The 26,438-nt window shown below is 56.3% G+C and overlaps 2 protein-coding genes and 1 long non-coding RNA gene across 9 annotated transcripts in view; 2 read left to right on the top strand and 1 right to left on the bottom strand.

Annotated features, from left to right (window-relative positions):
* Positions 1–11,861, top strand: part of HMCN2 (hemicentin 2) — a 146,912-nt gene extending 135,051 nt beyond the window's left edge. For 2 of the 6 annotated variants that reach the window (XM_038549033.1, XM_038549032.1), the window contains exons 87-97: positions 1,432–1,581; positions 2,998–3,135; positions 3,244–3,365; positions 3,778–4,015; positions 5,157–5,219; positions 6,222–6,356; positions 7,415–7,543; positions 8,090–8,410; positions 8,956–9,075; positions 9,983–10,109; positions 11,102–11,861. In XM_038549033.1, coding sequence (XP_038404961.1) covers positions 1,432–1,581; positions 2,998–3,135; positions 3,244–3,365; positions 3,778–4,015; positions 5,157–5,219; positions 6,222–6,356; positions 7,415–7,543; positions 8,090–8,410; positions 8,956–9,075; positions 9,983–10,109; positions 11,102–11,447 — 1,889 coding nt within the window. In that variant the 3' untranslated portion in view covers positions 11,448–11,861. The remainder of the gene's footprint in view (positions 1–1,431; positions 1,582–2,997; positions 3,136–3,243; positions 3,366–3,777; positions 4,016–5,156; positions 5,220–6,221; positions 6,357–7,414; positions 7,544–8,089; positions 8,411–8,955; positions 9,076–9,982; positions 10,110–11,101) is intronic. The other 4 variants (XM_038549037.1, XM_038549036.1, XM_038549035.1 and 1 more) reach the window with 4 other exon arrangements.
* On the bottom strand, positions 2,756–11,513 carry LOC119876665. Its single transcript, XR_005364896.1, has 3 exons — positions 11,375–11,513; positions 6,251–6,866; positions 2,756–3,353 (listed from the first exon to the last, which is right to left on the bottom strand). It is a non-coding gene; the product is annotated as an uncharacterized LOC119876665 (long non-coding RNA).
* An 8,208-nt stretch (positions 11,862–20,069) lies between the features above and the next one.
* ASS1 (argininosuccinate synthase 1) overlaps positions 20,070–26,438 on the top strand; it is a 52,690-nt gene continuing 46,321 nt past the window's right edge. Inside the window, exons 1-2 of one of the 2 annotated variants that reach the window (XM_038549030.1) lie at positions 20,070–20,166; positions 25,316–25,377. The gene's annotated coding sequence lies outside the window, so the exon portion shown is untranslated. The remainder of the gene's footprint in view (positions 20,167–25,315; positions 25,378–26,438) is intronic. The other variant, XM_038549031.1, reaches the window with a different exon arrangement.

The raw sequence follows: 26,438 nt of genomic DNA, 5'->3' as shown, positions 1-26,438 counted from the left end.
GCCACCCAGGCTGCCCTCTTACTCTGTTTTAGACAACATCCCATGATAATAAAACCAGTCTATATCTTCTTCAGTGTTGAATATGAAAATATTCCACAGGGATACTTTCCTAACTTAAATGCTGTTGGCTTTGTTACATAAGCAACAGGTTTGGGTTTTGTTTTGTTTTGTTTCAAGTCCTCCTCCACCCCTGAAAATGACACTGTGGTGCGCATCTTTGTGTGCTGGCCTGAATATGTCTATGGGGTCAGTCCCTCCAGTGGGGCATTGCTAGCTAAAACATGTTCAGAGGTTTTGAGGCTCCCTCACTGTGAACAGTCTTCTCTTCCTCATTTCCCATCAGCCTGGGGGCCCCCTCTTGGGAGGCATGAGGCTGCTGAGTCACCGTATGTCTGAGAAAGTTGATGGTGGCTTGTCATTCCCAGGCTCCAATTTCTTGTCCCCTTTGAAAGATGCCAGGCCATACTGCTGCCTTCATATCTGCACCTGACTCCTTCCTCTTCCCCTTATTAAGATGCCAGGGGTAGGTTCATGGCCTGCTGCTGTCCCTCCCATAAACCCCAGAGCTGCGGATATTGATGAGAGATGTCCCAGATGGGCATCAAATCTCATCAGACCCCAGCTCTGGGCTGCAGGAAATAGCACTGCTTCCTGGAATCCAAAATTAACCAGCCCCTTGATTTAGCCATTTAGGATCCTGGCAGTTGAGTGTTTTATGTTATTTTTTCAACAGATCATGGGCAATTGGTTGTTAATTTCCCCAGAGAGCCGGTAAGCAAAGAGGCAGGCTAGCTTCTATGTCTCAGCTCCTTGAATGCCATCTGTGCGGAAGAGACAGCTGGTCCATTAGCCAGAGGAAGTGCCCTCTGTGCCCACCCCATCCGTCTGATTAGTGCTGGAGAGCACCACCCTGCAGGCCGCCTGGCTGCTGTTGGAAATCCAGCTGCAGGGCAGCTGGAGCCAGGGCCAGTGATGAAATAAAGGATGTTCAGGTGACAGTATTCAGGTCCTGGCCTGGTGCCCTGTCTCCTCCAGCATGCCAGCCCCTCCATCATGGGCTCCTGGCATTTTAGATTTTAGAACCCAACAGGTCTTTGACACATCTGTGATCCCACCGCCTCGTTTTAAACATAGGCCAGCTCAAGTGTGTCTTAGGGGCCTGACTTGCCCAGAGATCTAGGTAGGTGATGGCAGAGCCAGAATCAGAAGCTAGCACCATCCCAGTGCAGGGCACCTCTCTGAAGCCTCCCCCTCGCTTTCAGAGTCAGGATCCCCTGGACAATGAGCCTATCACCCACGAGCTGTGTGGTCTTAGGCAAGTCATTTCCTGTCTCCCAGCCTCAGTTTCTCCTCCGTGGAGGGGGTGACAGTATCTGCTTGCTCTGAGGGCACAGAGGTGGATAACCTTACTGTTCTCCTCCCTCCTCACAGGGGAGCCCCACGGGAGCCGGGGCAGCATGTCCGGCGTGATCAATGGCCAAGAATTTAGCAGGGCGACCCTCAACACCACCGTGCAACAGGAGGCACGCTCTGGGGTCACCACCATCCAGAGCAGCATTAGCCACATCCCTGCGAATGTGGGTAAGTGGGGGCCAGAGCCTGTCCTGCGCCTAGGGCTCCTCCACCAGGAGGAGGCAACTCCCATGTTCTGAGGCTGGCTCAGGGCCTGATGGCTGGAGGAAATCTGACTGCCCCTAAGATCCAAGTCTGAGTCTTAGCCAAAGTGGATTTAGGTGTGGGCCACTTCCTCCTCACCACCACCACCTCCCAACAGAACAAAGTAAAAATTATAGACTGAGACAGTGTGAAATAACCAGGATATGTGAATGCAGCCAGATAATGCTTTGGAGATCACTGACTGCCAAGTGGGTGATCCCCGCTTCCCACACTCTGAAGAGCTGATAGAAAAGGCAGGAGTCAGGGGGTATGGATGGTCTGGAGGGGACAGAAAGGGGGAAGCGAGGAGAATAACCTTAGCTAGAAGGCCCAGAGAAGCAAGGAATATCCACTGTCACAGAGTCATAAATCAGTGTGCACTAGCAGATGGAATTTTCTAGAGTGATGTTGCAGACCTTGCTATCTCGCCCTTCCCAGGGCACCCTGGAGGTCCAGAACAGGGAGAGAACACTGCTGACTGGGTCTTTGCCAGAAGCGGCTGCTCCAGAGCTGCCCTCAACCACACACCTGTGTGAACAGTGTGGGGTCAGGGGGCTCTGGCTGGGGGTCGTTCCAGGCTGGCTGTCAGCAGGGATCGAGTGAGGTGGGAGGCTGCCCGGGTATGGCTGCTGTTTCCAGCTGCCCAAGCAGGAGCCACGGAGAAGCAGCTGGCCCTGAGCCAGGTGGGCCAGCCTCCATGTGGTGGAAACAGGCATAGAAGCGTGAAGACGGTTCTGCTGCCCATGAGCCTGGGTCTTCCCCCACCTCTCTTCGGAGCCGGTAGTTTCCCTGAGAAGCTCAACCACCCCTGACCCCCAGCGAGTGGGGTCTCCCCTTTCCCAGACCAAGGCACCCTCTGCCGTGTGAGGAGGGCTGGGCATCACATGAAGGTCTGGGAATCCATGTCCAGAGCGATTTTTTGGCTCTATTTTCAAAGTCAGTGGCTTTCCTCTCCCAGGCTCTTCTGGAAGGTGTCTGCAAGGTAGGAGACTTGTCTGGTTTTCAGCTTGGTCCAGCACATATGTCCCAGGCTCAGTTGGTGACCCAGTCACTCTCAAGATTTGTTCAACTGAGTTGAATATCAACAAGTCACGTGCCCTTCTTTGTATAAATGTATTTTGTTCGTTTTCACAACCACTCCACAGACTGGATATTTGCCTTCACCCCTTCCCAGGTTCTGATCCAATAACTGACTCAGGTGATCACAGGGCTGGGCCTGAGCAGGGAGGGAAGGGGCTAAGCCCTCCTGGGGCAACAGGGAGCTACAGAGGGATCTTGAGCGGGAGAGTGGCAGCCCTCAGGATCTGGCCCTGACCCAGCCTCCACGCCCATCCCATGCAGGGCCCCTGATGCGGGTACTCGTGGTCAGCATCGCCCCCATCTACTGGGCCCTGGCTGGAGAGAATGGGGATGTCCTGAATGGCCACTCTCTGACGGGTGGCAGCTTCCTACAGGAGTCGCATGTGGAGTTTGCCACAGGTGAGCGGGGTGGGGGCATCTCCTTCCCAGTGGGCCACATGGGGCTAAGGCCTGAGCCCAGGGCCTCTCCCCCATGCTGACTCCAGGCTGGGCGGGGATGGATTGCAGGAGAGCTGCTCATGATGACCCAGGAGGCCCGGGGCCTGGATTCCAATGGCCTCCTGCTCCTTGACGTGGTGGTCAGTGGTGTCGTCCCCGAGAGCCTGGCTGACGCAGATCTGCAAGTGCAGGTGGGGACCAGCCCCGAGGTGTGCAGATGAGGGCAGGGGAGAGGGTGGGATGTGCTGCCCCAAGCATCCTCTGCTGACACCCCAGCAGGGGCTGGGTGTGGCCTGGGCTGGACTTAGCCCAGTGGGAGGATGCCCTGGCCCAGCCTCTCAGGGACAGGTGTCTTGCCCATTTCATACACAAGAATGACAAAAGGAGGTCACCTGCTCAAGGACCCACAGGCCTCCACCTCCAGCATCCCTTGCCCCTTGAACAGGGAGCTGAGGGTCCTACCTTTGGAAGTTGAAATCCTAGACATTCTCTATCACCCTCCTCCTCCCTCTCCTCTCTCTCCTCCCCCCTCCTCCTCCCCTATCCCCCACTTCTTCCTCCTCCCTTCCCCTCCTCCACCTCCTCCTCCTCCTCCTCCTCCAGGACTTCGAGGAGCACTATGTGCAGATGGGGCCAGGCCGTCTCTTCGTGGGCTCCACACAGCACTTCCTGCAGGACAGCCTTCCCACATTCCTGCGCTGCAACCACAGCATCCGGTACGATGCGGCCCAGGGCCTCCAACCCCAGCTGGTGCAGCACTTGAGGGCCTCGGCTATCAGCTCGGCCTTCGACCCCAAGGCTGAGGCCCTGCACTTCCAGCTTACCACAGCCCTGCAAGCTGGTGAGGCCCCTGTCTTTTGTCTCCACTCCCCCCTGCCCCAGCTAAACACCCACCAGGGGCTCCAAATGCACCTGCTGAAAGCCAAGGTGACACCTCCCCTCCTTGTCCACTCACTTCCAGAGTGTCCCTGCTCCTGTCCAACCATCCGCAACCCCAACAGGGACACAGGTCTTCAGGTCACTCCTGTTCGAACCCTCCAGAGCCTCTTCCCCTGCCCCAGGGTGCAGGTCCAAGCCCACCCCCTCAGGCTGATGTCTAAGACTCCAGCCATACGCTGCCCTCTGCTCAAGGGCGCCTGCAGCAGAGGCCCCACCAGGCAGTCAGGAGCCTCTGTTAGAACCCTGGACACCCACATGGCCATGCTGGACATATTCAACCAGTGGATGCTAAAGATATGCCTGTTACCCTTATTGAAGCTCCCAATTTGTTTTTAACATTGAACCTGGCACAGTGGTAAGAGCACAGCTTTGGGGTCAGACAGACCCTGGTTCAAATCCAGCCATACCACTTCCTGGCTCTGGGACCTTAGGGGCAATGCCCTGGTCCTCCCTGGTCCTGCCCATCTATAAAATGGGCATAATATCACCCACCTTGCAGGGTATTGGGAGTAGCCAAATTTTCTCTGGAACCCTCACCTGGCACCCAGTGATTACTTTAGCAAGCATGCTATCCTTGCAGTAATTTAGGGAGCCTGGTCTCCTTTCTGTCTCTAGAATTCCTGTGCTTCCTACCCCCACCAGGTGCTATTATTTACCCATTCTGCCTTATTTACCCTTCCCCTTACACAGCCAGGGCCACATCTACCCCTCTGGATCCTCAGGAGTGTGCTTTTGCATGCATGGACATCCTGTTTTGTACTTTCCTTTCCTGGTTTCTCCTGTGTCTGCCAGCTGACAGCCTGGCCAGCCCACCATGGGCATGCCCGTGACATGACCCACAGTCACTGCCTCCAACTGGCCTGGGCTGGGAATGGGCTTGCAGACTGGCTGGGCGTGGGCCTGGCTCAGGGCTGAGGGGGCATCGGCCTGGCCAGACTGGCAGGAGGGAGCTACAGCCAGGGCTGCTGTCTGTTCCGGGGCACCCTGGCTGCAGTGCCCTTGTGTCCTTAATGACCTATCGACCTATCGCCTTTGCCTCGCAGAAGAGAATGAAGTTGGCTGCCCGGAGGGCTTTGATCTGGACACCCAGGGAGAGTTTTGTGTGGGTGAGTGCCTTCCCCTTCCCCTGGCATGGATGGTCCGAGAGGGAGGATGTGTCCTGGCCAGCCAGTAGGAGGGCCTGTGAGCACAGACCACAGGAGCTCTGCCCACCCCCACCCCCCTGCCCAGAGGGACGAATGTTCAGATGGCCCCAGCCCCTGTTCTCACTCCTGCCACAATGCACCTGGTCGCTTCTCCTGCTCCTGTTGGGCAGGCTTTGCCCTGGCCAGGGATGACAGGAACTGCAGAGGTGAGCGGGCCCAGGGGCAGAAGCTCTCCTTGGAGCTGGCCTCAGTGTGTGCAGGGCATTCTAGAGCCACGACCCTGGCCAGGGGCACACATCTCAGGACATGGCCTGTTCCTGGTAGCACTGGGTGCCAGCCTGAGGGTTACGACACCCTGTTTCCCTTCGGAATTGCCTACTATGAGGGCTGCAGATGGGAGAAGCTCAAATACTGGGGGTGATAGGGACCCCCAGCAGGCAGCCACCATGTGCTCCTGGTGTGCATACCTGCTGAGCCTAGACATAGCCTTGGGCTTTCCTGCCACTCCCTGGTCATGCCCAGACAACTGGGGTTGGAAGTGAGTGGACACCCGTCTGCCCCACTTGCTCTACTTGTCCCATTTGCAAAGTTTCTGGACAACAAATGTGACCGTAGGACATTGTCCAGATGTTGACCCTCCCCATCTGCATCCCTTCGCTCCCACCAGTGAGGCCTGGCACTGCTAAGTCTCTGCTGTGCTTTGAACCAGGTGCCCAGGGGGCATCATCTGCAACCTCATATCAGATGCCCCAGACCAAGGCCTGTGGGTCCCTCAGGGTAGGCTCTCTGTTTCTGGGGAAGGGGCAAGATGAGGGAAAAAGCCAGCAGGAGAGGTGGGGCTTTCTTGCCAGGGGCTCCTGGGTCTGGGGGAGGGGCCTGCGTCATTGATTGGCCAGGGTCAGGGTGGCAAGGAGGGCCTGGGGGACATGTGTTCATCAGCCCGTGCCCCCACATCGCCCCCAGATGTGGATGAGTGTGCCTGGGACACCCACCTCTGCCAGGAGGGACAGCGCTGCGTGAACCTCTTTGGGTCCTACCACTGCCTCCCCGACTGCAGGCCTGGCTTCCGGGTAGCCCCTCATGGGGCCGGCTGTGAAGGTGACAGGGGCATGATGTGGGGCTGTCCATACTCCAGGGTTTCCAGGGTTCAGTAGAGGAGGTTCTCTGTGCCACTGGGACTCTGGGCCTCCAGGGAAAAGCAGAACTCTCTTGGCAGAAGGAGCCATGAGACCAGGGCAAAAGCTTGAGCCACACTCCAAAGGTCTGGGGCCTGGCCTGGCCTGGCTGCTGGCACTTTGATTATCCTTGGACAAGTGTCTTTTCCTGTCCGGTTTCTTGTCTGATGAAGGGGCACCAGGTCAGGGAGGGCACACATATGCTGCCGCTTCCCAGGTTCCCTCATAGATTGAGGCCCGGCCGGCCTAAAGACAGCCTCTGAATCCTACTCAACGCAGCTTCTCCAGTAGCCACTGTGAATCAGCTGCAATTAGCCTTTGAGATGAAACTCAGGAGCCGCCCTGGATTGGCAACCTGTATGGCCTTTCTTGCTCCAGTGTTCTAGAACTTCACGATCATGGGTCCTCAGGCTCCTCTGAATGGTAGGACCACCTAGCACAAGGGCAAAGTGCAGGGGAACTCAGAAGAGGAAGTGACCCCAGGGCTCTTGAAGTGTCCAGTCCACCCACATGGCTCCTCTGCCTCCTTTCCGCCCTCACTTCCTTCCTTCTCTCCAGCTCTTAGAGCTCTTTCCCTGAACCAGCTCCTACCACCTTCTTGCATGTGATCTAGTTTTTTCCCCCTGACCCCAGGGAGAGGTCCCACCCTGACACCTCTTCACAGATAGGAAAACCAAGGCTGGGAGAGTGAGAGCTACTTGCTCAAGGACCTAGAGATATGGCAGCGCTTGGCCCAAACCTGGGACTCTGCCTCCAAAGCCCACCTTTTAAGCCTCTGCTTTCTTTTCGGACCTACAACCTTCTTACTCTCCAAAGCTGGCATAACTAGGAGAGGTGGTTCAAACCCTGGCATTCCACCTGGTGGCACTGAAGTTGGAAGAGGGGATGAGGAGGAGGCCAGACATGGAGAGGCGCACTGTATTCCCTGGGGGCAGGGGTGGGAGGCTCAGCCCCCCTCTGTCCACACCTCTGCCTCCCCAGATGTGGACGAGTGTCTGGAGCAGTCGGATGACTGTCACTACAACCAGCTCTGTGAGAACACCCCAGGCGGCCACCGCTGCAGCTGCCCCAGGGGGTACCGGATCCAGGGCCCTGGCCTGCCCTGCCTAGGTATGGGGACACTCGCCCCCTTTTTGGAGCCCGGGTCAGTACCGCCTGGCTCATGAGCAGAGAGCGTTTATGACCAGGGTGGGGTGGTGTTGGGTTCTGTGAGCAGCAGCAGCTAACACTGATTACATCGCCCCACGCCCCCCATGTCCCCGGATCCATGCTTTGCTATCGTCTGGCACCGGACCTCACCCCCTACCCAGCAAGGTCACCATCCCCGGGAGCCCAGGAGGAGGGGGAGTGTAGGGAGAAGCGGGTGGGGGTCCCAAAGAGGCTGAGCAGAGTGAACAGGCCTCCTCTCTGCTGCTGTACAGTGGAGTCTGGGATGAGGCCCGGAGCTGGGGGAGGTTGGGGCCTCTTTGAGCAGCAGAGGCTAGCGGTGGTCCAGGAGAGGGAAAGCTGGTGGGCAGGTCTGTCTGTAGGCAGTGGGGGAGGACGCTGGGTTCTGGGGAAGGCGAGAGACCAGGAGAGGTGGCTGGCGTCAGGCAGAGTGGCCGCGGCGAGCCCCGAGCCACCCTCAGCATCCCACCTGGCCCTGTTCCTTTCCAGATATCAACGAGTGCCTGGAGCTGCCCAGAACCTGCACCTTCCAGTGCCAAAACCTCCAGGGCAGCTACCGTTGCCTGTGCCCGCTGGGCCAGACCCTCCTCCGTGATGGCAAGACCTGCACCCCACCAGAGCAGAGTGAACAAAACGTGACCACTGTCAGCCACCGGGGCCCCTTAGTGCCTTGGCTGCGGCCCCGTGCCCCTGTCCCCGGGGGCTCTTACCATGCCTGGGTCTCCCTCCGGCCACGCGCGGGAGCCCTGAGCAGCCTGGGTCGGGCCTGGTGCCCCGCTGGCTTTATCCGGCAGAATGGTGTCTGCACAGGTAAGGCCACACGCCAGCAGCCATCCCCTGGGGACGCGCCCTGCGTGGTCCTAGGCTGGGTGTGTGGGCACCACGCCCCATGTACAGAAACCCAGGGCTCAACAGCAAGCAGGGTGGGCAGTGCATGCAGATAGTTACATCCTGGCTGCATATGCCGCCTTGAAGCCCTGGCTGTAGAATGGGCAGCGGGCATCCGAGAGGGGGATGGAGTATTTTCCCAACCATTTGACTTCAGGACACTTTACCCACTTTTGAGAAATGCTCCTTTTGGTGCGCAGGAGTGAGGCAGTCAGGGCAGGAGATTTGCAGGGGTGAAGGAGGCGTGCAGGCTGACATGACACTGTGAACAGGGACTGGTGGGTATGGGGGCGGGGGAGCAGGGACAGCCCCCGGGCTTCCCATGGAGGCAAAGGGGAGTACTGGAGGGCAGACAAGCTTCAGCATCTGTGCCAGGAGCAGTGTCTCCCCACCCCCCATGCCTTGGTGAATGTCTGTGACTCAGTGTGTGTCTCTGCCTCCATCCCCCACCCCTGGGCCTGGTCCAGACCTGGACGAGTGCCGGGTGAGGAACCTGTGCCAGCACACCTGTCGAAACACGGAGGGCAGCTACCAGTGCCTCTGCCCCACTGGCTACCGCCTTCTCCCCAGCGGAAAAAACTGCCAGGGTGAGCAGTGGCCCTCCCAGTTCTGGAAGAGTCAGGATGGGGCTTCGTGGGAAGAGGTGGCTCTCTCCAGCCACTTCTCAACCATCTCACGTGAGGGTGAGGCAGGGAGAGGAGCTCAGAGCACCCTAGGTGCCCACAGCCAGGCTGGAAGCCACACTCCACACAGTAACTAAGAGGTTGCATGGACAGGCTCTGAGAGCGGTCCTGGAGGACCATCACAGCTCTGCTGTGCATCCCTGGGCAGCTCACATCGCTTCTCTGAGCCTCAGCCTCCTGGTGAAGTGGGGCTAACAGTCCTCCCCTAAACGGCTGGATATGTGGAGGGCGGGCATGGAGACAGCATTCCAGCAAGGCAGCAGCTGCTAGTAGGAGCAGCGGAGTCCCCTAACACCCAAGCAGGGGAGTCCCCTAACTCCCAAGCCTAACACTCCAAGCCACTCTCCTTACTGTGCTCCAGGGCTGGGGCCAGCCATGCCCTTCACCCCAGCCCCATAAAGTGGGAATCGGCCTGCCTTGCCTGTCTCCGACCATCACTCTCTGCCTGAGGAACCGTGAATGTCCTCAATGGCTTCCACCGGGGCAGACAGGGGTCACGGGCAGTGGGCACCTGTCTGCCCAAGGGCAGCCCCTCACCTCCTCCAGACCCTACAACCAGCTCCAGGCTCAGGAGATTCCCAGGGTTGCCCACCTGGGGAGATGGGGAGGTGCCTGGAGCCTGCCAGCTGGGCAGTCATAGATCAAGGTGGTTGGGTTCAAGGGGAGAGGAGCTGCCTCCCTCGCTGGTCCTCTGAAGGCATTTCTCTCCTGCTTAGCCCCCACTCCCATGCCTTCTGTGGTTCCTGCCCTGGGCCCTTCCACTTCTCTTCACTTTTTCACTCCCATCTCTTTGCCCACCTCCCCCACCCAGACATCAACGAGTGTGAGGAGGATGGCATTGAGTGTGGGCCCAGCCAGATGTGCTTTAACACCCGCGGCAGCTACCAGTGTGTGGACACGCCATGTCCGGCCACCTACCGTCAAGGCTCCAGCCCAGGGTAAGGGTTGAGTAGGCTGGGAGTGAATTGGGGCACATTGTCTGCCAGGAGCTGGGTGCTTCCATTCTGGCTCCTGGACCGCCAGACTCTTCCTCCAGAAAGGCCATGTGTCAGGCAGGGGCCCTCTTAGGGCCAGTGGGATCGACCCTGCCAGAATTCCTGAGTGGGACATCTATGCCCACAGGGCAGTGTGCCCTCATAAAGAGCACCTTCCTGCAGCCACGCGGGGTGCACACTCACCTGGACACTGGCATTTACTGCAGTGATGCTGCAGCTGGAGGCTCTGGGTGGAGCAGGGGGCACTCAGAGAACGGAGAGAATTGGAGATGTACATGTGAGACACATGACTATGTACATAAAACCCTACACACGGGGACACACACACACACACACACACACACAAATGCCCCCACAAAACCCTAGGACTCCGACACGCACTGGCACACAAACACAAGACACATTTCCTCCGAGCCACTCACTGTGGCTACTAAAGGGACTCCTAAAGATGCACAGATATGGGGACCTCGGCGACAAGATCGAGGTCCAGACAAGCTGGAGCCATGGCAGTTAGGGAAAGTGACTTGCCCTGGACTCCACCAGCCAGGAAGCCCAGGCCGCAGGGAGTGGGGAGGGCGTGCATGTCCTTGGCAAGGCTAAACACGCGTCTTTTGACCTCCTCTCCCGTTCCAAATCCAGAGCAGGCGACTCAGCCCTGGGGTTCCCGGCGGACCTGGAGGACCCCAAAATGTGTGCCCACCAGGCTGCCCTGGGGCGTGGGCTGAGGAAGCCCGATGGGATTGGGGGACCCGATCCCATGGGAGGGGGCACGTCTCTGGCTTCCTTGGGCCTCAGTTTGCTGATCTCTAGAGTGGGCCAACAGTGGTGCTTGCGGAGGAGGCGCGGGGACGAGCAGCGCGGCGCGCAGGAGAACTGCGGGGCTCGGGACGGCGCTCTGTCGGCCACCCGAGTCGCTCGGTCTGTCCCGCCCGCAGGACGTGTTTCCGACGCTGCTCGCAGGACTGCAGCGCGGGCGGCCCCTCGACGCTGCAGTACAAGCTGCTGCCGCTGCCCCTGGGCGTGCGCGCCCACCACGACGTGGCCCGCCTCGCCGCCTTCTCGGAGGCCGGCGTCCCCGCCAACCGCACGGAGCTCAGCGTGCTCGAGCCCGACCCGCGCAGCCCCTTCGCGCTGCGCCCGCTGCGCGCCGGCCACGGCGCCGTCTACACCCGCCGCGCGCTCACCCGCGCCGGCCTCTACCGGCTCACCGTGCGCGCCGCCGCGCCGCGCCACCAGAGCGTCTTCGTCCTGCTCATCGCCGTGTCCCCTTATCCCTACTGAGGGCGTGGTCCCTGGCAGCAGCTTTTGGGCCAGTGACCTCGGGGCTGGGGGCCCTGGCCGCGGGCTGTGGCGAGCCTCGTCATCTCCCACCCCCGTGCGTCATCGAGCCCTTCAGCAAACAGGACCCTGCGTGCAGCCTTGACCCCCAGGACAGCGAGGACCCGAGTGGAGGCGGAGCTCAGCAGCAGAGGGTACGGCCGCCCTTAGGCGGTGAAGCAGCGACAGCACCAGGGGGAAGCCCGCTTGTCTGACCCGCTCCTCCAGGCTTGCCCCACGCCCCAGGGAGACCTGGCTGGGACCCAGCACCCGGAGCCCCAGGGGAGGGACGGACCCTGTGTCCCCCGCCCACAGCTGGCACTGCCATCCTGAGCCCCGTGTTGTATGTATAATATAAAAATGTTTTCTTTCAACCAATTCGACTTCTTCCTTCGGTTATTTTGCTTTGGTAAGGAGGGGCTTTGGTTGGTGGGAAGGCCGCCACCCTTCTGGTCCAGCAGTCCTGGACACTGGGCAAGAAGGTGGGGGAGGCTGGGGTTGTGGTGAGCTGGGGGAAGGAAGAGTGAGTTGTGATCAGAAAGGTAAAGGTAGGGGATCCCCGGGTGGCTCAGTGGTTCAGTGCCTGCCTTGGCCCAGGCATGATCCTGGAGTCCTGGGATCGAGTCCCACATCGGGCTCCCTGCATGGAGCCTGCTTCTCCCTCTACCTGTATCTCTGCCTCTCTCTCTCTCTCTCTCTCTCTCTCTCTCTCTCTCTCTGTATCTCTCATGAATAAGTAAATAAAATCTTTAAAAAAAAAAAGGGTAAAGTTATTGGGTCAGATTCTTGGGGCCTCTCTGTGCCATTGCAGGGACTTTGGCTTTGATGGAATGAACTGGGGACAGGATTAGAACATCTATGTATGTATTGGCGTGTCTCCAGTGTGCTGGGATAGGGTCTGAGTCTCCAGGGACTCCACAGAACTGCAGGGTGCTTATTGACCTCCCGCCCTCCTGACCCCACCCTGGACTAGCTACAGCCCTTGCCTTGGCGACCCTGTTGCCAGCTGCCCTTGGCCACGGCCTCTGACAGAAAGGGGCTCTTTCGCACCTAGTTTGAAGAGGAGAGACCCTTCCTCCCTGCTCCCCTTGCTCAGTGTGACACTGTCACCTCCCCCTTTGCATCCTCATGCTCTCCTCATCTGGGCAAGAAGGAAAGCTGTCTGGCATATTTCTTATTAAGAGGTGGATGACAATCAGTATACGTAAACAGAGACTTCCACCAATGATGGATTAAACAGGAAATCACTGTGTCCATTTGACAGATGGAGAAAATGAGGTCTCAGAGAGGGGACATGACTGACCCAGCCATTTGCTGGATAGGTGACTGGTTAATAGTTAGACTGGGACGCCTGACTTCCAACCATCAGCCCCACCTGAATCTTCCCAGGGCACTTCCACTTTCAGAGCTGGTTTGCTGTTTAGTTTAGTTTAGTTTAGTTTAGTTTAGTTTAGTTTAGTTTAGTTTTGGTTTTAGTTTTGTTTAAACCAGGGGTCTGCAAACTTCTCCCATAAAAGGCCAGATAGGGAATGCTTTGGGCTTTGCAAAACACAGCCTGTGCTGTAACCACCCCCCTCACCGGTGCAGGGCCAGAGAGCCAGGGCCAGCACACGAATGAATGAGGATGGCTGTGTTCCAATAAAACTATTACTGGACACTTAGGTTTGAAGTTCATATCATTTTCACATGTCATGAAATAATCTGCCTTTCATTTATTTCCAACCATTTACAAATGCAAAAAGCATTCTTAGCTTGCAGGCTTTACAGAAACTGGTGGGGACTGTAGTTTGCCACCCCTGCTTTAAGCCACCGAAGTCACTAATGGTAGGATTTCAGGCTGAGTGGAGGAGAAATTCAAGGGGGGGGGGGGTCCTCCAAACCTGGGTACCCTTTTGTTCAGCGCCCACCTGTGAGGACCTTCTTTGTGCAATCCTAAGGGCCATAGGTCACAACTTGAGCCCTGCCATTTGCTGGGCTGTTAATTTTTTTATGGAGCCCATGAAAAGGTCAGTCCCAGGGTGAGGCACTGCAGAGGTGAGACCTGTGAAGGGGAGGTACCAACTTGTCTTGTCACCCCTGCTGTCTCCTGCCTGCTGCTTCCCAGTCTTCCCCTGGCCCTTCATATTTGTAAACCATCTATTGAATGTCCAGTGCCTTATGGACCTGAGCTTTAATTCTCCCAGGAGATCCAGAAGTAAGAAAGAGTATGCCCATTTCAAAGATGAAGGAATGGGGGCTCAGAGAAGGTGAGCCACCAATCTAGGCTCACACAGCCTGGAGGAGAAAAGAATTCAATCCAGGCCTTCTGACTCAACAGCCCAGGGGCATTGGCCTGCAGGCTTCCCTACCTCCACTCCCCAAGAAAGGAGGATGGGGAGGAGAAGGAAGGCCAGGAGCAGGATGAAGAGGAGGGACCATGGCAATTCAAGACCTGAAAAGCCGCCAAGGGAGTGTCTATCCATTCAGTTCTGCCTCCTTCCTCCCCCACCTTCTAAATTTCAATTTGACGCTGGTGGAAAGGAGTGATTGCTCAATGTCTTGCAGCGAGCCGGTGGCAGACTTGGCCTGGATCTGGGCTGTGATTCCAGATCTGGCCTGGATCTGGGCTGTGATCTGTGTCTTGTGCACCCTGCCCCACCCCCGACACCACCCACCCCTGCCCACATCCACAGGGATGGTCCTAGAGTGGAGGAGGAGGCTCCCTGGGGAGCTGCAACTGGACCCAGCTCCAAAGGAGTGTTTTCCACTTCTGCTTTTCCAGCTGCTGGCAGGCAGTCATTGGCCAAGGCCTCATCCAGCCACCCAGCCCCCTAGAATCACCTGACCTCCAGGCTGAGGCTGTCCTGAACCATCAATGGTGGTAAACAGCCCTGCAGGTCACTCATTAAACTCTCTGATGCAGTTTTTCCAAGAACCCAACAACTGGACTCTGTGTTCCCTCTGGGCAGGGACTGGCAACCTGAGGTCCAGCCTAGAGGACACTCTTGTTCCTGGAGCCAACACCCAGGCCTGGGCAGCAGCAAGGTGGTATCTGGCACCAACCATGAGATGGTTGTGGGGTGAGGTACTTGGAGCCTCCACACTCCCCGGTCTCTTTGTGACTGGCAGGTGCAGAGGCCCTGAGTGGCAGAGGAGAGATAAAAGACAAGGGGGGCCTACTCCTTGGTTAGATGCACAGGCTGTATCTATATTCAGACAAGTGGCCACAAGAGTCAGAGCTGACACTTAGAAAAGCCACCCTGGCTGCAGTGTACAGAGTGGATTAGAGGGGGCGGTGAGCATAGCCAGAAAGGTGCAGCACAGTACAGGTGAGAGGTGATGATGGTCTAAGACAACAGCAGCAGGGAGAGGAAGAAGGGGCTAGAGCCCTTGTTTTCCTTCATTTTATCACTGAAACTTCAGGCATCTATTATGTGCAAGCATGAGAGATAGCAACTGACAAGGCACACCTGGTGGAAGGACAGGAGGGGTCAGAGAGACATTGCCAAGGAACAGTAAATTCAGAGACCATAATGCAAAGAGCTTGACATGCTGAAGAAACCACAGACAGGCCAGTGCAATCAGGATGTGGTGGGTGAGGACCAAGGAGGAAGTACAGGGCTCAAGATTTGATGCTAAGAGTGATGAGGAACCATCAAAGTCATATAAAAAAAAAACCTTTAATTCATTAATATTTTAGAATATATCTCTAAAACTTAAAAAGATCTCAATAAAATCCCCTTACCGACAATACCATTATCATATATAGTAAAAAAAAAAAAATCAGCAGTAATTCCTTGCCATCATTAAAGATCCTATCTGTGTTCAATTTCCAAGTGCTCACAATGAGGATTTCTCTTACACTTAAAAAAATCAGGATCTGAATAAGGTCCACATGTTGTTATTAAGTGCATCCTTTACATCTCTTTTAACCCTAAGCTCCTCTACCTCCCTTTTTTTTCCTTAAAAACTTAAAAATCAACTTTATTGAGATATAACGATTCCAGGAATGCAAGGTTGGTTCAACACGTGAAATTCAATCAATGTAATTTACCATATTTATAGAATAAATAGAAAATCATATGATCATCTCAGTAGATGCAGAAAAAGCACTTGACAAAATTCAGCCTCTATTCATGATAAAAACTCCCAACAAACTTAATAAACATGGGTTTCTTTACCTGATGAAATGCATCTACAGAAAACCTGCACTAACATAGTTATCAGTGAAAGCCTGAATGGATGCCTTCCTCTAAGATCATGAACAATGCAAGGATAGCCACCCTAACCATTTTTATTCAACATTATACTGGGGATCCTCACCATTGCAATAAGGCAAGAAGAAGAGGTATAACGATAATATAGGCAAATGTAAGATTGCCTCTATTCACAGACAATGTTATTGTCTACATGGAAAATCCTCAGGTATTTACAAGTATCTACTGAAATTAATCAGTGACATTAGCAAGGTTGCAGAATATAAGGCAAATGTACAAAAATCAGTCATATTTCTATATACTGGCAACAAATGACAGAAAATGAAATTTGAAACATGATGTACAATAGTATCAAAATACTTAAAATACTTAGAAATAAGTCTAATGAAAGATAAGCAAGAACTTTACACTGAAAACAACAAAATATTGCTCAGATATCTGAACCAAGATGGATCCTTTGGCACTCTCACTGAAATTAAGGACTTTTATAGCACCCATCAAAGATGCATCAACCTGCCAGGTTTTCCTCTTCTCTGAGTAGAAGACTTGGCCGTTTGCCTGAGAATAGGCCTCTACCTGGCAAGTCATCCAACCTATCCAGTAAAATATCCACTTCAAAGCTGAGCTCTGAAGTAGCCATATTTGTGACTCCAAGAAGCCCTATTTCTTCCAGCATGAGAAGCCACAGACCCCAGGCCTTTCCCAAAATCACTGCATACTTTCCCAACTGAAGGATGTCCAGCCCAGCCTAGTTTACTTGGAAGACTTCATCACCTGCAAGGAACTTACAAAACTCCAGCTCCTCTAACTCAGGTCCTGCTAGTCTATCTCCTTAAAAGACTCTTACCTGCAATCACACATTGAATAAAGAAGTCATTTTGTGACACTCTAGGATATATATTTCACTATCTTAAAGATACACTTTCCATTTAAAGCAAACAAAGATCATCTCAAGATGTAACCTCCTATAGATTGGCCTATTTGAGTTTCTCATTGCTCATGTAAATAGCAAGTAATACTTTTCAATAAACAGTTTGAAGTCTTTTTAAATGCTGGAAACTTAAGAAGATACAAATAACTAGAGAGATGTACCATGATCATGGATTGAAAAACTCAGTATCATTAAAAATGTCCATTCCCCACCCTCAAGCTGATATATAATTATTGCAATCCCCAATCAAAATCCCAGCAGGCTTTTTCTTTTTTTTTTTTCCAGCAGGCTTTTTCTATAAACTGGCAATCTGTTTCTATTATTTATACGGAAATGCAAAGTAGCCACAATAATTTTGAAACATAACAAAATTGGAAGATACACACTATCCGACTTGAAGTCTTACTATAAAGCTGTAGAAATCAAGATGGTGTAGTATTAGCATATAAGGATAAATAAACAGATCAATGGAACAGAAGAGGGAGTCCAGAAACATATCCACACTTACATGGTCAACTAATTTTCAACAAATGTGCCAATATAATTCAATGCAGAAAGGAAAGTTTTCAACTAATGTTGCTAGAACAACCAGGAACTATAGGGGAGAATGAACCACAAAAAGGTTTAAGAAGGGAGTGACTTGTTCTGAGTTTTGAAGAACTCTCTGCTCTTGGGTGGAGAAAGGATTTGAGGGAGGGAGGAATGGGAAACCAAAGAAGCAGAGAAATGATAAAGAAGGCTATAGCAATGGTCTGAGTAAGAGCAGATGATGGCCAATGTGGAGAAAGTGCAGATAGAAAGGAAGGGGCAGACTCCGGATACAAATAGAAGATATGAACTCCCAGACTCCAGCACCTCAGTTTCTCCCCTGGTCGGGCCTCAGTGCTGCTGTATTTTTAGAGGCACCACACAAGATTACTTACTAGAAGGTGCATAGACTCCTTGAGGAGCCCTGACCTGGGTGTGGGTGAAAGGCAAAGGAAACAGTGGCTCGGCCCCAAGTAGGGGATCCCCCTGGCCACGCCCCATTGCTGGACCTGGGACCTGCTCTGCAGGGTAAGGGCTGGGCCAGGGCTGGACGATGGGGTGCAGGTGGAAAGTGGCTCATGAGAGAGCCGGCCAGTCCACCCTGGCCTTGATCTCGCCTCTCATCCACCCTGGTGCCCAGTGGGCAGGACACCTCCTGGCAGTTGGGCTCGTTTTCCTTTCAGGAGAGCTGTGACATCACTGTCCTTAATATCACCAGCACCTGTGCGTCAGGAAGGGACAGTCCCCTGGACAGGAGCCATTTCGGCAGCAGAGACCCCCACAGCCTGTGACCCTGAGACTGAGACCCTGGTACCTCTACCAATTCAACTCAAGCTTGAGGTAAAACAGAGGGTTTGGCCAGAGCTTCTGACACTGGGGTGTAGTGCTGCTCTGCCACTAACAGGCTGTGTGGCCTTGGGGAAGATACATTCCTCTCTGTCCTGCAGGATCCTGTCTGTAAAATGGGGATAACAGTCACAGTTACTTCATATAGGGTAGTTGTGAGGATCAGGTGAAGGTCAGGTGAATAAAACAGTGCTTGGTGATAACCACAAGGGGTGCAGTCGCGCCCCAGATCCAACTAGACAACCTTACTTCCTCTTTCACCCCCGCTGCCCCCCACCATCTATCCTAGACTGGCAGGGGCTCATCCCTCACCCCACCCTCTTTCTAAGGTCTGGGTAATGGGGCTTCTCTCTGCAGCCACCACTGGCTTTGGAGGAGCTTGGGGGAACATCAGGCCTTACTGCCTCAGTTTCCTTCTGCACTTCCTCTGTAAAAAAAACTCCAAGGAAGCAGTCCCTGTGCACCCACACTCTCCCCAACTTTCTCAAAGGGCAGTGACATCTTCAAGGAAGATACAAAGACCCAGCACAAAGTCATAGGATGGAGACAGAGGACAGTGGGAATGCTCCCCCACCTTCCCGGCTTCTGCTGGAGAAGGAAGCTGCCCAACCTGCACGACCCCCTGCAGGTGTGTGGTTTTGGCTGTTCCACACTTGCTTTCTGCTCCCATGGAAGGCCAGGGGCTCTGTGAGGCCCAGAGATGGCTCAGTGAGAAGGCTAAGGGGGCCAGCTGCCCGCTCGTCTCCTGGCAGGAAGGCCCCTCAGGCCACCGGCCCCATGCAGCTCATAAGGGCCTCCTTGCCATTGCAGCCTCTTCTGGGGTTTGGGTACCAGAAGCTAGTAGCTCTGTGGTTCATGGGAACTGAAAGCTGTGGCTTTCCTTGTGAATTGGTCTGACGCCTTTTCCTTCCTGATGGACTCACAGCTACTTGCCTGGCGGATGTGCTTGGTGGCCAGGCAGGAGTGCTCAGGGACGGGATGGGGGAACCGACTGGCAGAAGGATGCAGTGACTAAGAGAGCAGCCTTCACCCCTCTCTGCCAAGGGTCCCCTTCTCTGGCTGCTTCTTCGTTGCAGGAAGGGGCCTGGGACAGGACTGCCTCCTTACCACCACCTACCCCCCCCCCCACACCTCATCCCCACTTTTAGGAGATGGCTGAATGGCAAACCAGCAATATTAGTCTGGGGACTCCCACCTCCCGGGGGCGGGGGTGGGGGGTGGTTCAGGGCTGAGAGTGCCCTCAATCAGTCCTAACCATGGAGTTGCCTTGAACAGGTGAGCACCTGCTATTTTACTCAGTTGTGGGCGGCCGTGATTGGTGCTTTGAGGCCTCTGAACCAGGCTGGCAAACTTCTGACGCACAGAACCTTCTGAAGGCCGGACTGGGGCAGCAATGCCTCCTTCCTTTATTTGCAAACAAGAAGCTTCACCGCTGTGAACCTCAGTTGTGAACCCCTGCGGTCCAATGGCTTAGGAGCTGGCAGGTCTTCTATTCTCTAATAACCGGGAGCCCCAGGGCGTTTGGTCGGGCGCCAGCCTCTGAAGACAGCCAAGAACCAGCCCTGGACCGAGGGTGAAATCCCGACCTTCTGGTGCCACCTCCACCTGGGCTCCAGCTCCCGGGAGCTACCTTGGGGGAAGGGAGGGGTCTGGAGGTCGGCAGAAAGGCCACCACGAGATCAAAGTGGACACGAAACTCACCGCACCTAAGGGACCTTTATTCCCACCCCCCCACCCCCCCCCCCCCACGGAGCGGTGGCAAGTCCCTGGCCGCACAAAGTCAGCCTGCCAGTCGCGCGGTCCAGCCACAGCGGGGCCCCAAGGAGCCGCCCGCCCGCGGGCCAGGGCGACACGCCCCGGTCCTCGAGCTGAGCCCGTGCGCCGGTGGCACTGGGAGCCCCACGGGGTGGGGGCTGGGGGCTGGGGGCTGGGGCCCCGCGAGGGGCGAGGGCGGGAGGGCCAAGGGGCGGGCGAGGAGGGAGGGGGAGACCCGTCCCCCCCGCAGGTGGCCCGGACGCCCAGCGGCTCCGCGCGGGGGCCGGGCCCGGGGGCGGGGCCTGTCGCGCGCGTCCCCCCCACGTGTCCCCGGTGCCCGGCCCTGCCCCCGGCCCGGTGTTTATAACCCGGGATTCACGGCGCGATCGGCCCTGCTCCGCCGCCTGCCACCGCCGCCCGGCCCACGGTAAGGAGCCCCCGGCCCGAGACCCCCCTCCCACGCCTCGCCAAGGCCACCCTGCCCCGGGCCCCGCCGACAGCCAGCCGAGGAGGCCGAAGGGAGCGCGCCCCGGGGCTTGCACCTGGGCGGGGGGCGGGGGGCAAGGAGGCCGAGCCTGGGGCCACCGCGCTCAGGCGCCGGGCGACGACGGGATTCCCGGGTCCCTCGGGGGTGGGGCCGGGCTCCCGTCTGCGGCCCTGAGGGGGGCTGGGTCGGGGGCCGAGGTCCTTTCTGGACTTCCCGTCTCTAATCCAGCTTCCTCTCTGCCCTGCCGGAGCCCAGCCCCATGGAGACCCTGGGAGTCCGGAGGGTGTGGGGTTCCCAGGTTCTCTCGCCCCCCCTGGCCACCCCCACCCCGTCTCCCTCTTTCTCTGCGGGAAACCGGAGTTCCAGCCCTCCCTCTGCCCTTCGCCCCCTTCCACAGCCCCGAGCCTCAGTTTCCCCGGGCAGCTGGGCTGCGGCCCGAGTCTCGAGTGTGGCCGCGCTCCCTCCCCTGCAGGGACGCCCGTCTCCGCCTCCGAGCGGGGTCAGCGCCCTGCGCCCAGGTGGGGCGGGAGGGGCCGTCCGGTGGCTGTTGTCTTTGGCCCCTGCGCGGCTGCGCCCTCCGGGGCTCTTCCTGGGGAGCTCCCGTGACCCGGCCACCTCGTGTTCCTTTCTGCGCAGTGGGGGCGTCTCCCGCGCAGCACCGCCGTCTGGCTGCACGCCTCAGGCAAGAACAAACCTGTCCTTTCCCCCAGAGACGGATCAAATAGGCCCTAGGCTTTGATCCTTGCTTCCCAGCCCACGGGCGGGTGGCAGGGCACATTCTGGAGCCAGCCGACTCAAGCCGGGAAGGCAGACACCACCAGGGGAGGCCTCGGGTCAGCTGCCAGCTAACCCAAGCCTCAGTTTCTCCATGTGTCCGAGCTGCCGCAGGCTCAGGGCTCAGGAGACAGTAAGAGACGGTGGGACAGTCTCTGTAGACTGTTGAGAGCCGTGCCTGGGTCCATTCGCTCATTAACTGTCTGGGCCATGCCTTCCCTGGAGCAGTAAACTAGGGACATGGAACAGGAGGTAAGTTGTCTGCCCTCCTGCTGAAGGTTCTGGTGGGGAGGGAGACCCCAGAGACCGAAAGAGCCACCAAAGGGATGAGAACTTTGGTGATGGACCAAAGAGACCGGTGGAGTCTTCATCCTAAACTCCCTCCCCCGGGGCGCCTGGGTGGCTCAGTCCGTGAAGCATCTGTGAAATGGCTCAGATCATGATCCCAGAGTCCTGGGATCCAGCCCAGCATCCAGCTCCCTGCTCAGCAGAGAGTCTGCTTCTCCCTCTCCCTCTCTGTGCTTGCTCTCTCTCTCTCAATAAATAGATAAATCTTAAAAAAAAAAAAAAAAAAAAAAGGCTCCCTTCCATCTCCCCCTCTCAAAGCCCAGGCAGGGGAGCCCAGGGTGGGGTGGGGTGAGGTAGGGCAAGGCAAGCTGAGGCAGGGACCTGCTCAGTTGGAGCCACCTCTGCTGAGAAGCAATTCTGGCTCTGCCCAGTACGAGTTGATGGAATGATGAAGGCTGCCCACTGATTAGCGAGGCCCTGGAAGAGGCCTTCACTCTGCACGGTCTGAGGTCCCCTGAGTCCTCACATGTGCCCCACCACCTGCCCTTTTGCTCCGGCTTTGTGGTCACTTGGCTGTGCTGCTAGCCGTTTCCCCTGGTTTGGGGCCCAGAGCCTGACTCCCGGAGCGGGGGCCACGCCCAGACTCACCTGCTGGGCAAGCACTTTCCCATGTCCCATTTCATCTTAGCCCCCTGGGTCCTGGGAGGTGAGCCAGGACAGCCAGATGCCTTCACTGGAGCACACACCCCTGAAGTGAGCACCTTGCCGACGGGCACCCGTGTGTAAATAAACCAACTCCCTGGAATGCAGGGTCTAAGGCCCTGAGCTCTGCTCTAACACTGCAGGCAGGGTTGATCTCCCAGGCCCTGGCATGTTCCGGCAGGTTGTAGGTGCCCCCCGCCCCACTCCCAGACTTGGGGGTAGGCCATGCACCCATAGGCTTTTTAATATTATTAATAGAATCAACGAATGAATGCACTCTTCTTTCCTCCACGAGCTCCAAATGCTCTTAGGAGCTTGCATGTCCCTTACCAGAGTCTGGTGAGATCTACTTAGTCTCCCTTCCATCCTGTCTCAGGACCTTTGCACCAGAAGCAGCGACTCAACCTTCCTGGCCCAGGCAGGCTCTCAAACGACCCCTAACCCTGCCTGGATAGAAGGAGTTTGCTGCAGTGTCACTGTCCTCAAACGGAGCCAGTGTTTCAGATTTGATTCTCAGGCCCCAGGAATCCCGTGGCCAAGAGCCAGCTCAGTGTCTAGCCTAAGGCAAGCCCCTCGACCTCAGCTTCCTCATCTGTCAATTGGGAAGAAAATCCCTCCCCTGTCTCCCAAGGATGTGGGGATGAGCTGAACCTGTCAAGCACAGGGTGGGGCTGAAACCTGACAGCGGCACCTCCTGGTCAGAGTGCACAATTGCAGCCTAGCTCTGTAGGGCATAAAGGAAGTCCGGAAAGGGACCGGGACTGCAGCCCTAGAATGAAGAAACCCCAAAGTTAGAGAGAATTCTCCTGGCCTCAGGGGAGCGAGGGTGACAGGGGCTGTAGCCCTAGAATGAGGAAACCCCAAAGTCAGAATTCTCCTGGCCTCAGGGGAGCGAGTTTTCAAAAAACTGTAACAACTGAGCTCAGCTGAGTTAGAATGTCAGGGAGGGATTCCGGAAGAATGTTTGCCAGGCTATATCCCTGACACAGAGAAATATACTATTGATTGGTGATGATTCGTTGGGGGTTTTGTTTTCTGGAAGACAGAAAGTGAGGGAGGTGTGATCTGTGGCCTCCTAGAGTCCAGATTGTATAGGGCATGGAGCAGGAAAGAGCAGGTGGTCTGCGGTCAGCCTCAGCTTCTGTGCCAACACTGCCATCCACTAGCTTGCAGTTAGGAAGTCACTTACCTTTGCTGAGCCCCATGTGGTCATAATAGTCTGCACCTTGAAATGGCCCTCGTGTGGCACCAAGCACAGTATCTGTTCTTGCCATTGGTCCAGCTCTGACATTTTAGAGCACATGGGCTTCCTTAGAACCAAGCGAGAGTCAAGGCTGGCCTCACACCCTCCCTGGGAATCAGTGGGGATGGCTCTGGCTGGGGCCACGGAGAATGCCACCTGCCTTGCCAACTCAGGCCAGGCTGCCAGGCATCTTGGCACGAGATCATCTTTTTTCCCTCTTCCCAGGTATCGCTTTTCTGTTGAAAGATGTCAGGGCTACCATGGGAGGGGAGAAACAGAGATGTTTTGGACAGGGACACTGGGCCTGTGCCCAGGACCTGGGGAAACCTGCCCTGGGCCCTTCAAGGAGGGTGGGGCAGGAGCAAGGATTGGCTAAACACTTCCCCCAGGCAGGCAGGCAAACCAGAGTCCTGAGGTGTCAGAACCAGAATGGTTTTCAGGTTGTAGAGGTGGCTAGTTGAGCCCTGGGGAGTGAGGGACAGGCCTGAGCTTAGCTGTGACAGTGGTAAGGAGAGTCTAGGGAGTACGGGCTTGGGTACCCAGCTCTGGATGCTCCCCCCAGAATCCCACTGAATCCTCGATGGCTTCCCTGTGGACCGATGGGCTATTCTCATCTCCATTTTGCAGATGAGCAGCCAAAGCCACTTGAACACCAGCCTGTACGATCCAGCCGCTGTGTTTTACCCATAGTGGGTCTCCCTGGGCAGTGACTGCTATTCCTTCCTGCTCCTCTCCCCACCTCCAACTCCCACATCGAGGCCTCAGCTCCATTAGTTTCCACTCCCGGAGACAGGCAGCAGTCTCATTACTCAGCCCAAGGATCTTGCTGGCTGGGGGAGGTCCTTCACTGGGTGCCTTGGGGGAGGGGGCAGGAGGGATGCCAGTGGCAGATTGCATCACTTCCTGGCCCACCTGCCCCTCTAATCTCTGCACACACAGGCCCAAACACACCACACACCCATGTACGTGCCGGCATGCACACAGCATCCGTGCTCTGAGTTACGCAGGCCTAGCTGCCTGCATTCTTGCACACTGCTCAGACCCAGAGGCCACCGTCCTCAGCGCCCATGCATACACGGGCCTGGCAAGCAGGAGGGGCTGGCTGGCATCTGCATGAGAACATGCATAGAATTCCAGGCTTTGAGGGGACTTATCTAACCTTCTCTTCACAAGCAAGGAACTGACCTGTAGGCCACAGAATCAGAAGTGTTGTTCTGAGTGCCTGCCACATGTCAGGCACTGTCTCTGTGAGACGCTCCCTGTTGCCGTGGAGCTCACAGCTGTGGCAGTGGGGATGCAATTAGAATACTGTGTGACATGTGCTGGGATGGGCCACGTACAAGGGATCACTGGGCAGAGCAGGGCAGGGATAGGCGGTCTATCTGTCTCCGTGGCCTCCTCTCCCGCACTCCAGGGCTCACCCCCTTGGCTCTAGGTGCCCTTAGGAGACAGCAGAGCAGGGTGGATCTTGCACCAGCATCATCCTCCCTGTCTGGAGCCCACCCCAGCCACGCCAGGGTGTCTGAGCCACCTGTGGCTTCCCAGACCGCACCTGCCCCTGTGTTTCCCTGCCCTGGGCCTTGTACCTTCCAGCGGTGGCTTATGGGGCCCAGCCGCTCTGAGTTTGAGTCCTGGCTCTGCCACTCCACCAACCAAGCAAGGCCTCGAGCAAGTTCCTTAACCTGAACCTTAGTTTCCCTGTCTCTGAAACAGATAACTCAAAGGGAAGGGCCCAGCTCATGACGGATAGGTTCATTATGCTGATCGCGGTGACGGTTTCACCCTACGTAAGACGCTCTCCATATACGCAGCTTCTTGTATCTCAGTTATACCTCAGTGGAACTGTTTGAAAAATGTGCAATAGGATATACTCCCCACTCCAAGCCCACAAAGCTAGGAGCACACACATTCCAGTACTTTCCAGGGCCAGGAGGCTCAGCAGGTGGCTGCCAGGCCTCCCCAAATCTCCCTGGTCAACAGGGCTGCTCAAGGGGAATTCAGCAGCTGGAGAGGCCGGGTTCAGGGTCTCTGGCTTCACCTGGACTGCTGTGCCAGGCAGCTGAGCAGCTCTCACTTTTGCAGAGTGGTTCACCAGGCCGCAAAGTCAGATTCCGGAAGCTGAGAACCCACATCTCCAATCCAAGGTATTTTCTGGGTCTTCCTGCACCACCACCACCACCCCACCGCTTCCCTCCCTCCATTTTTGATGGCCTGTTGCCTAGCTGCAGCGGCCACAGGCACATTCCCTTGGCCCCTGGGTCAGGGTCTGCTGAGTCACCAGCAAACCAGGTGTCTGGGGACAGGGCCTGGCAGGTGGTCGAATGCCCAATGGAGACGAAAGTTGCATACATCCATCAGAAACACCCATCAACTTCGTCATTCCCTTCCGTGTCCGAAGGGCCACAGGGTGTGTGAGCCCTGGGGCTGGCCGGCGGGTGGGCCAGTGAGATGTGTCTGCACATAGGACGTGTGTTCTAGTCACACATTTGGGCTCTGCCCAGGCTCTGCTGCGCAGGATTGAGTGACCGGGTCAGCACTTCTCTGCACCTCCAGGCACAGGGCAGGTTCTCAGTACACAGGAGCCTGCACCTTTGTGGTGGTAATGGTGAGGTGCCCCTTCTGGGTCCCATGGGTCTGTGGAGGGCTGTCCATGGCTTTTCCCAATAGTATCTAATAAGACTCTGACCTTGGTCAGACTCCGATGTAAATGCTCTCACCAGACATGAGGGGTCCCAGGTCTCTTGTTTGCCCTTCCAGAGGTGCTTACATATGAAAAGAGTCTAAAATCCCAGTGTGTGAGGGTTCACTGGGGAAGTGGGAGAGGTGCATGGAGGCAGGAGCTCTGCACCCCAGCATTCTATTCTGCCCACAGCTGGGAGGCAGCACTATATGCTGGGAAGAGCCCTGACACAAGTGCTCTGTGACCTAGAGCCGGCTGCTTACCTGTCTGAGCCCTAGTCTCTGTCTCCCCAGTGGGCATGACAACAGCTACTTCATGGGGTCATGGTGGGGGTGCAGGGTGAGCTACGTTAAGGCCCCCAGGGCCATGCCTGGCGCTTTCCAAGTGGCCCGAGGCTTGGGGCCCAGGCCCCACTTGTGTCTCCCAAACATCCTGGCCTGATCCTAACATCTCAGCCTCATGTGCTTTATCTAGCTGGTGGGGAATTGGCTCCAAGACATGCTTCCCGTCCCCACAATGTCCCCC

This window comes from Canis lupus, chromosome 9 (genome assembly GCF_011100685.1).
Source record: "Canis lupus familiaris isolate Mischka breed German Shepherd chromosome 9, alternate assembly UU_Cfam_GSD_1.0, whole genome shotgun sequence".
NCBI classification, from domain to species: Eukaryota; Metazoa; Chordata; class Mammalia; order Carnivora; family Canidae; genus Canis; species Canis lupus.
This window is presented reverse-complemented; position numbering and strand designations above follow the sequence as displayed.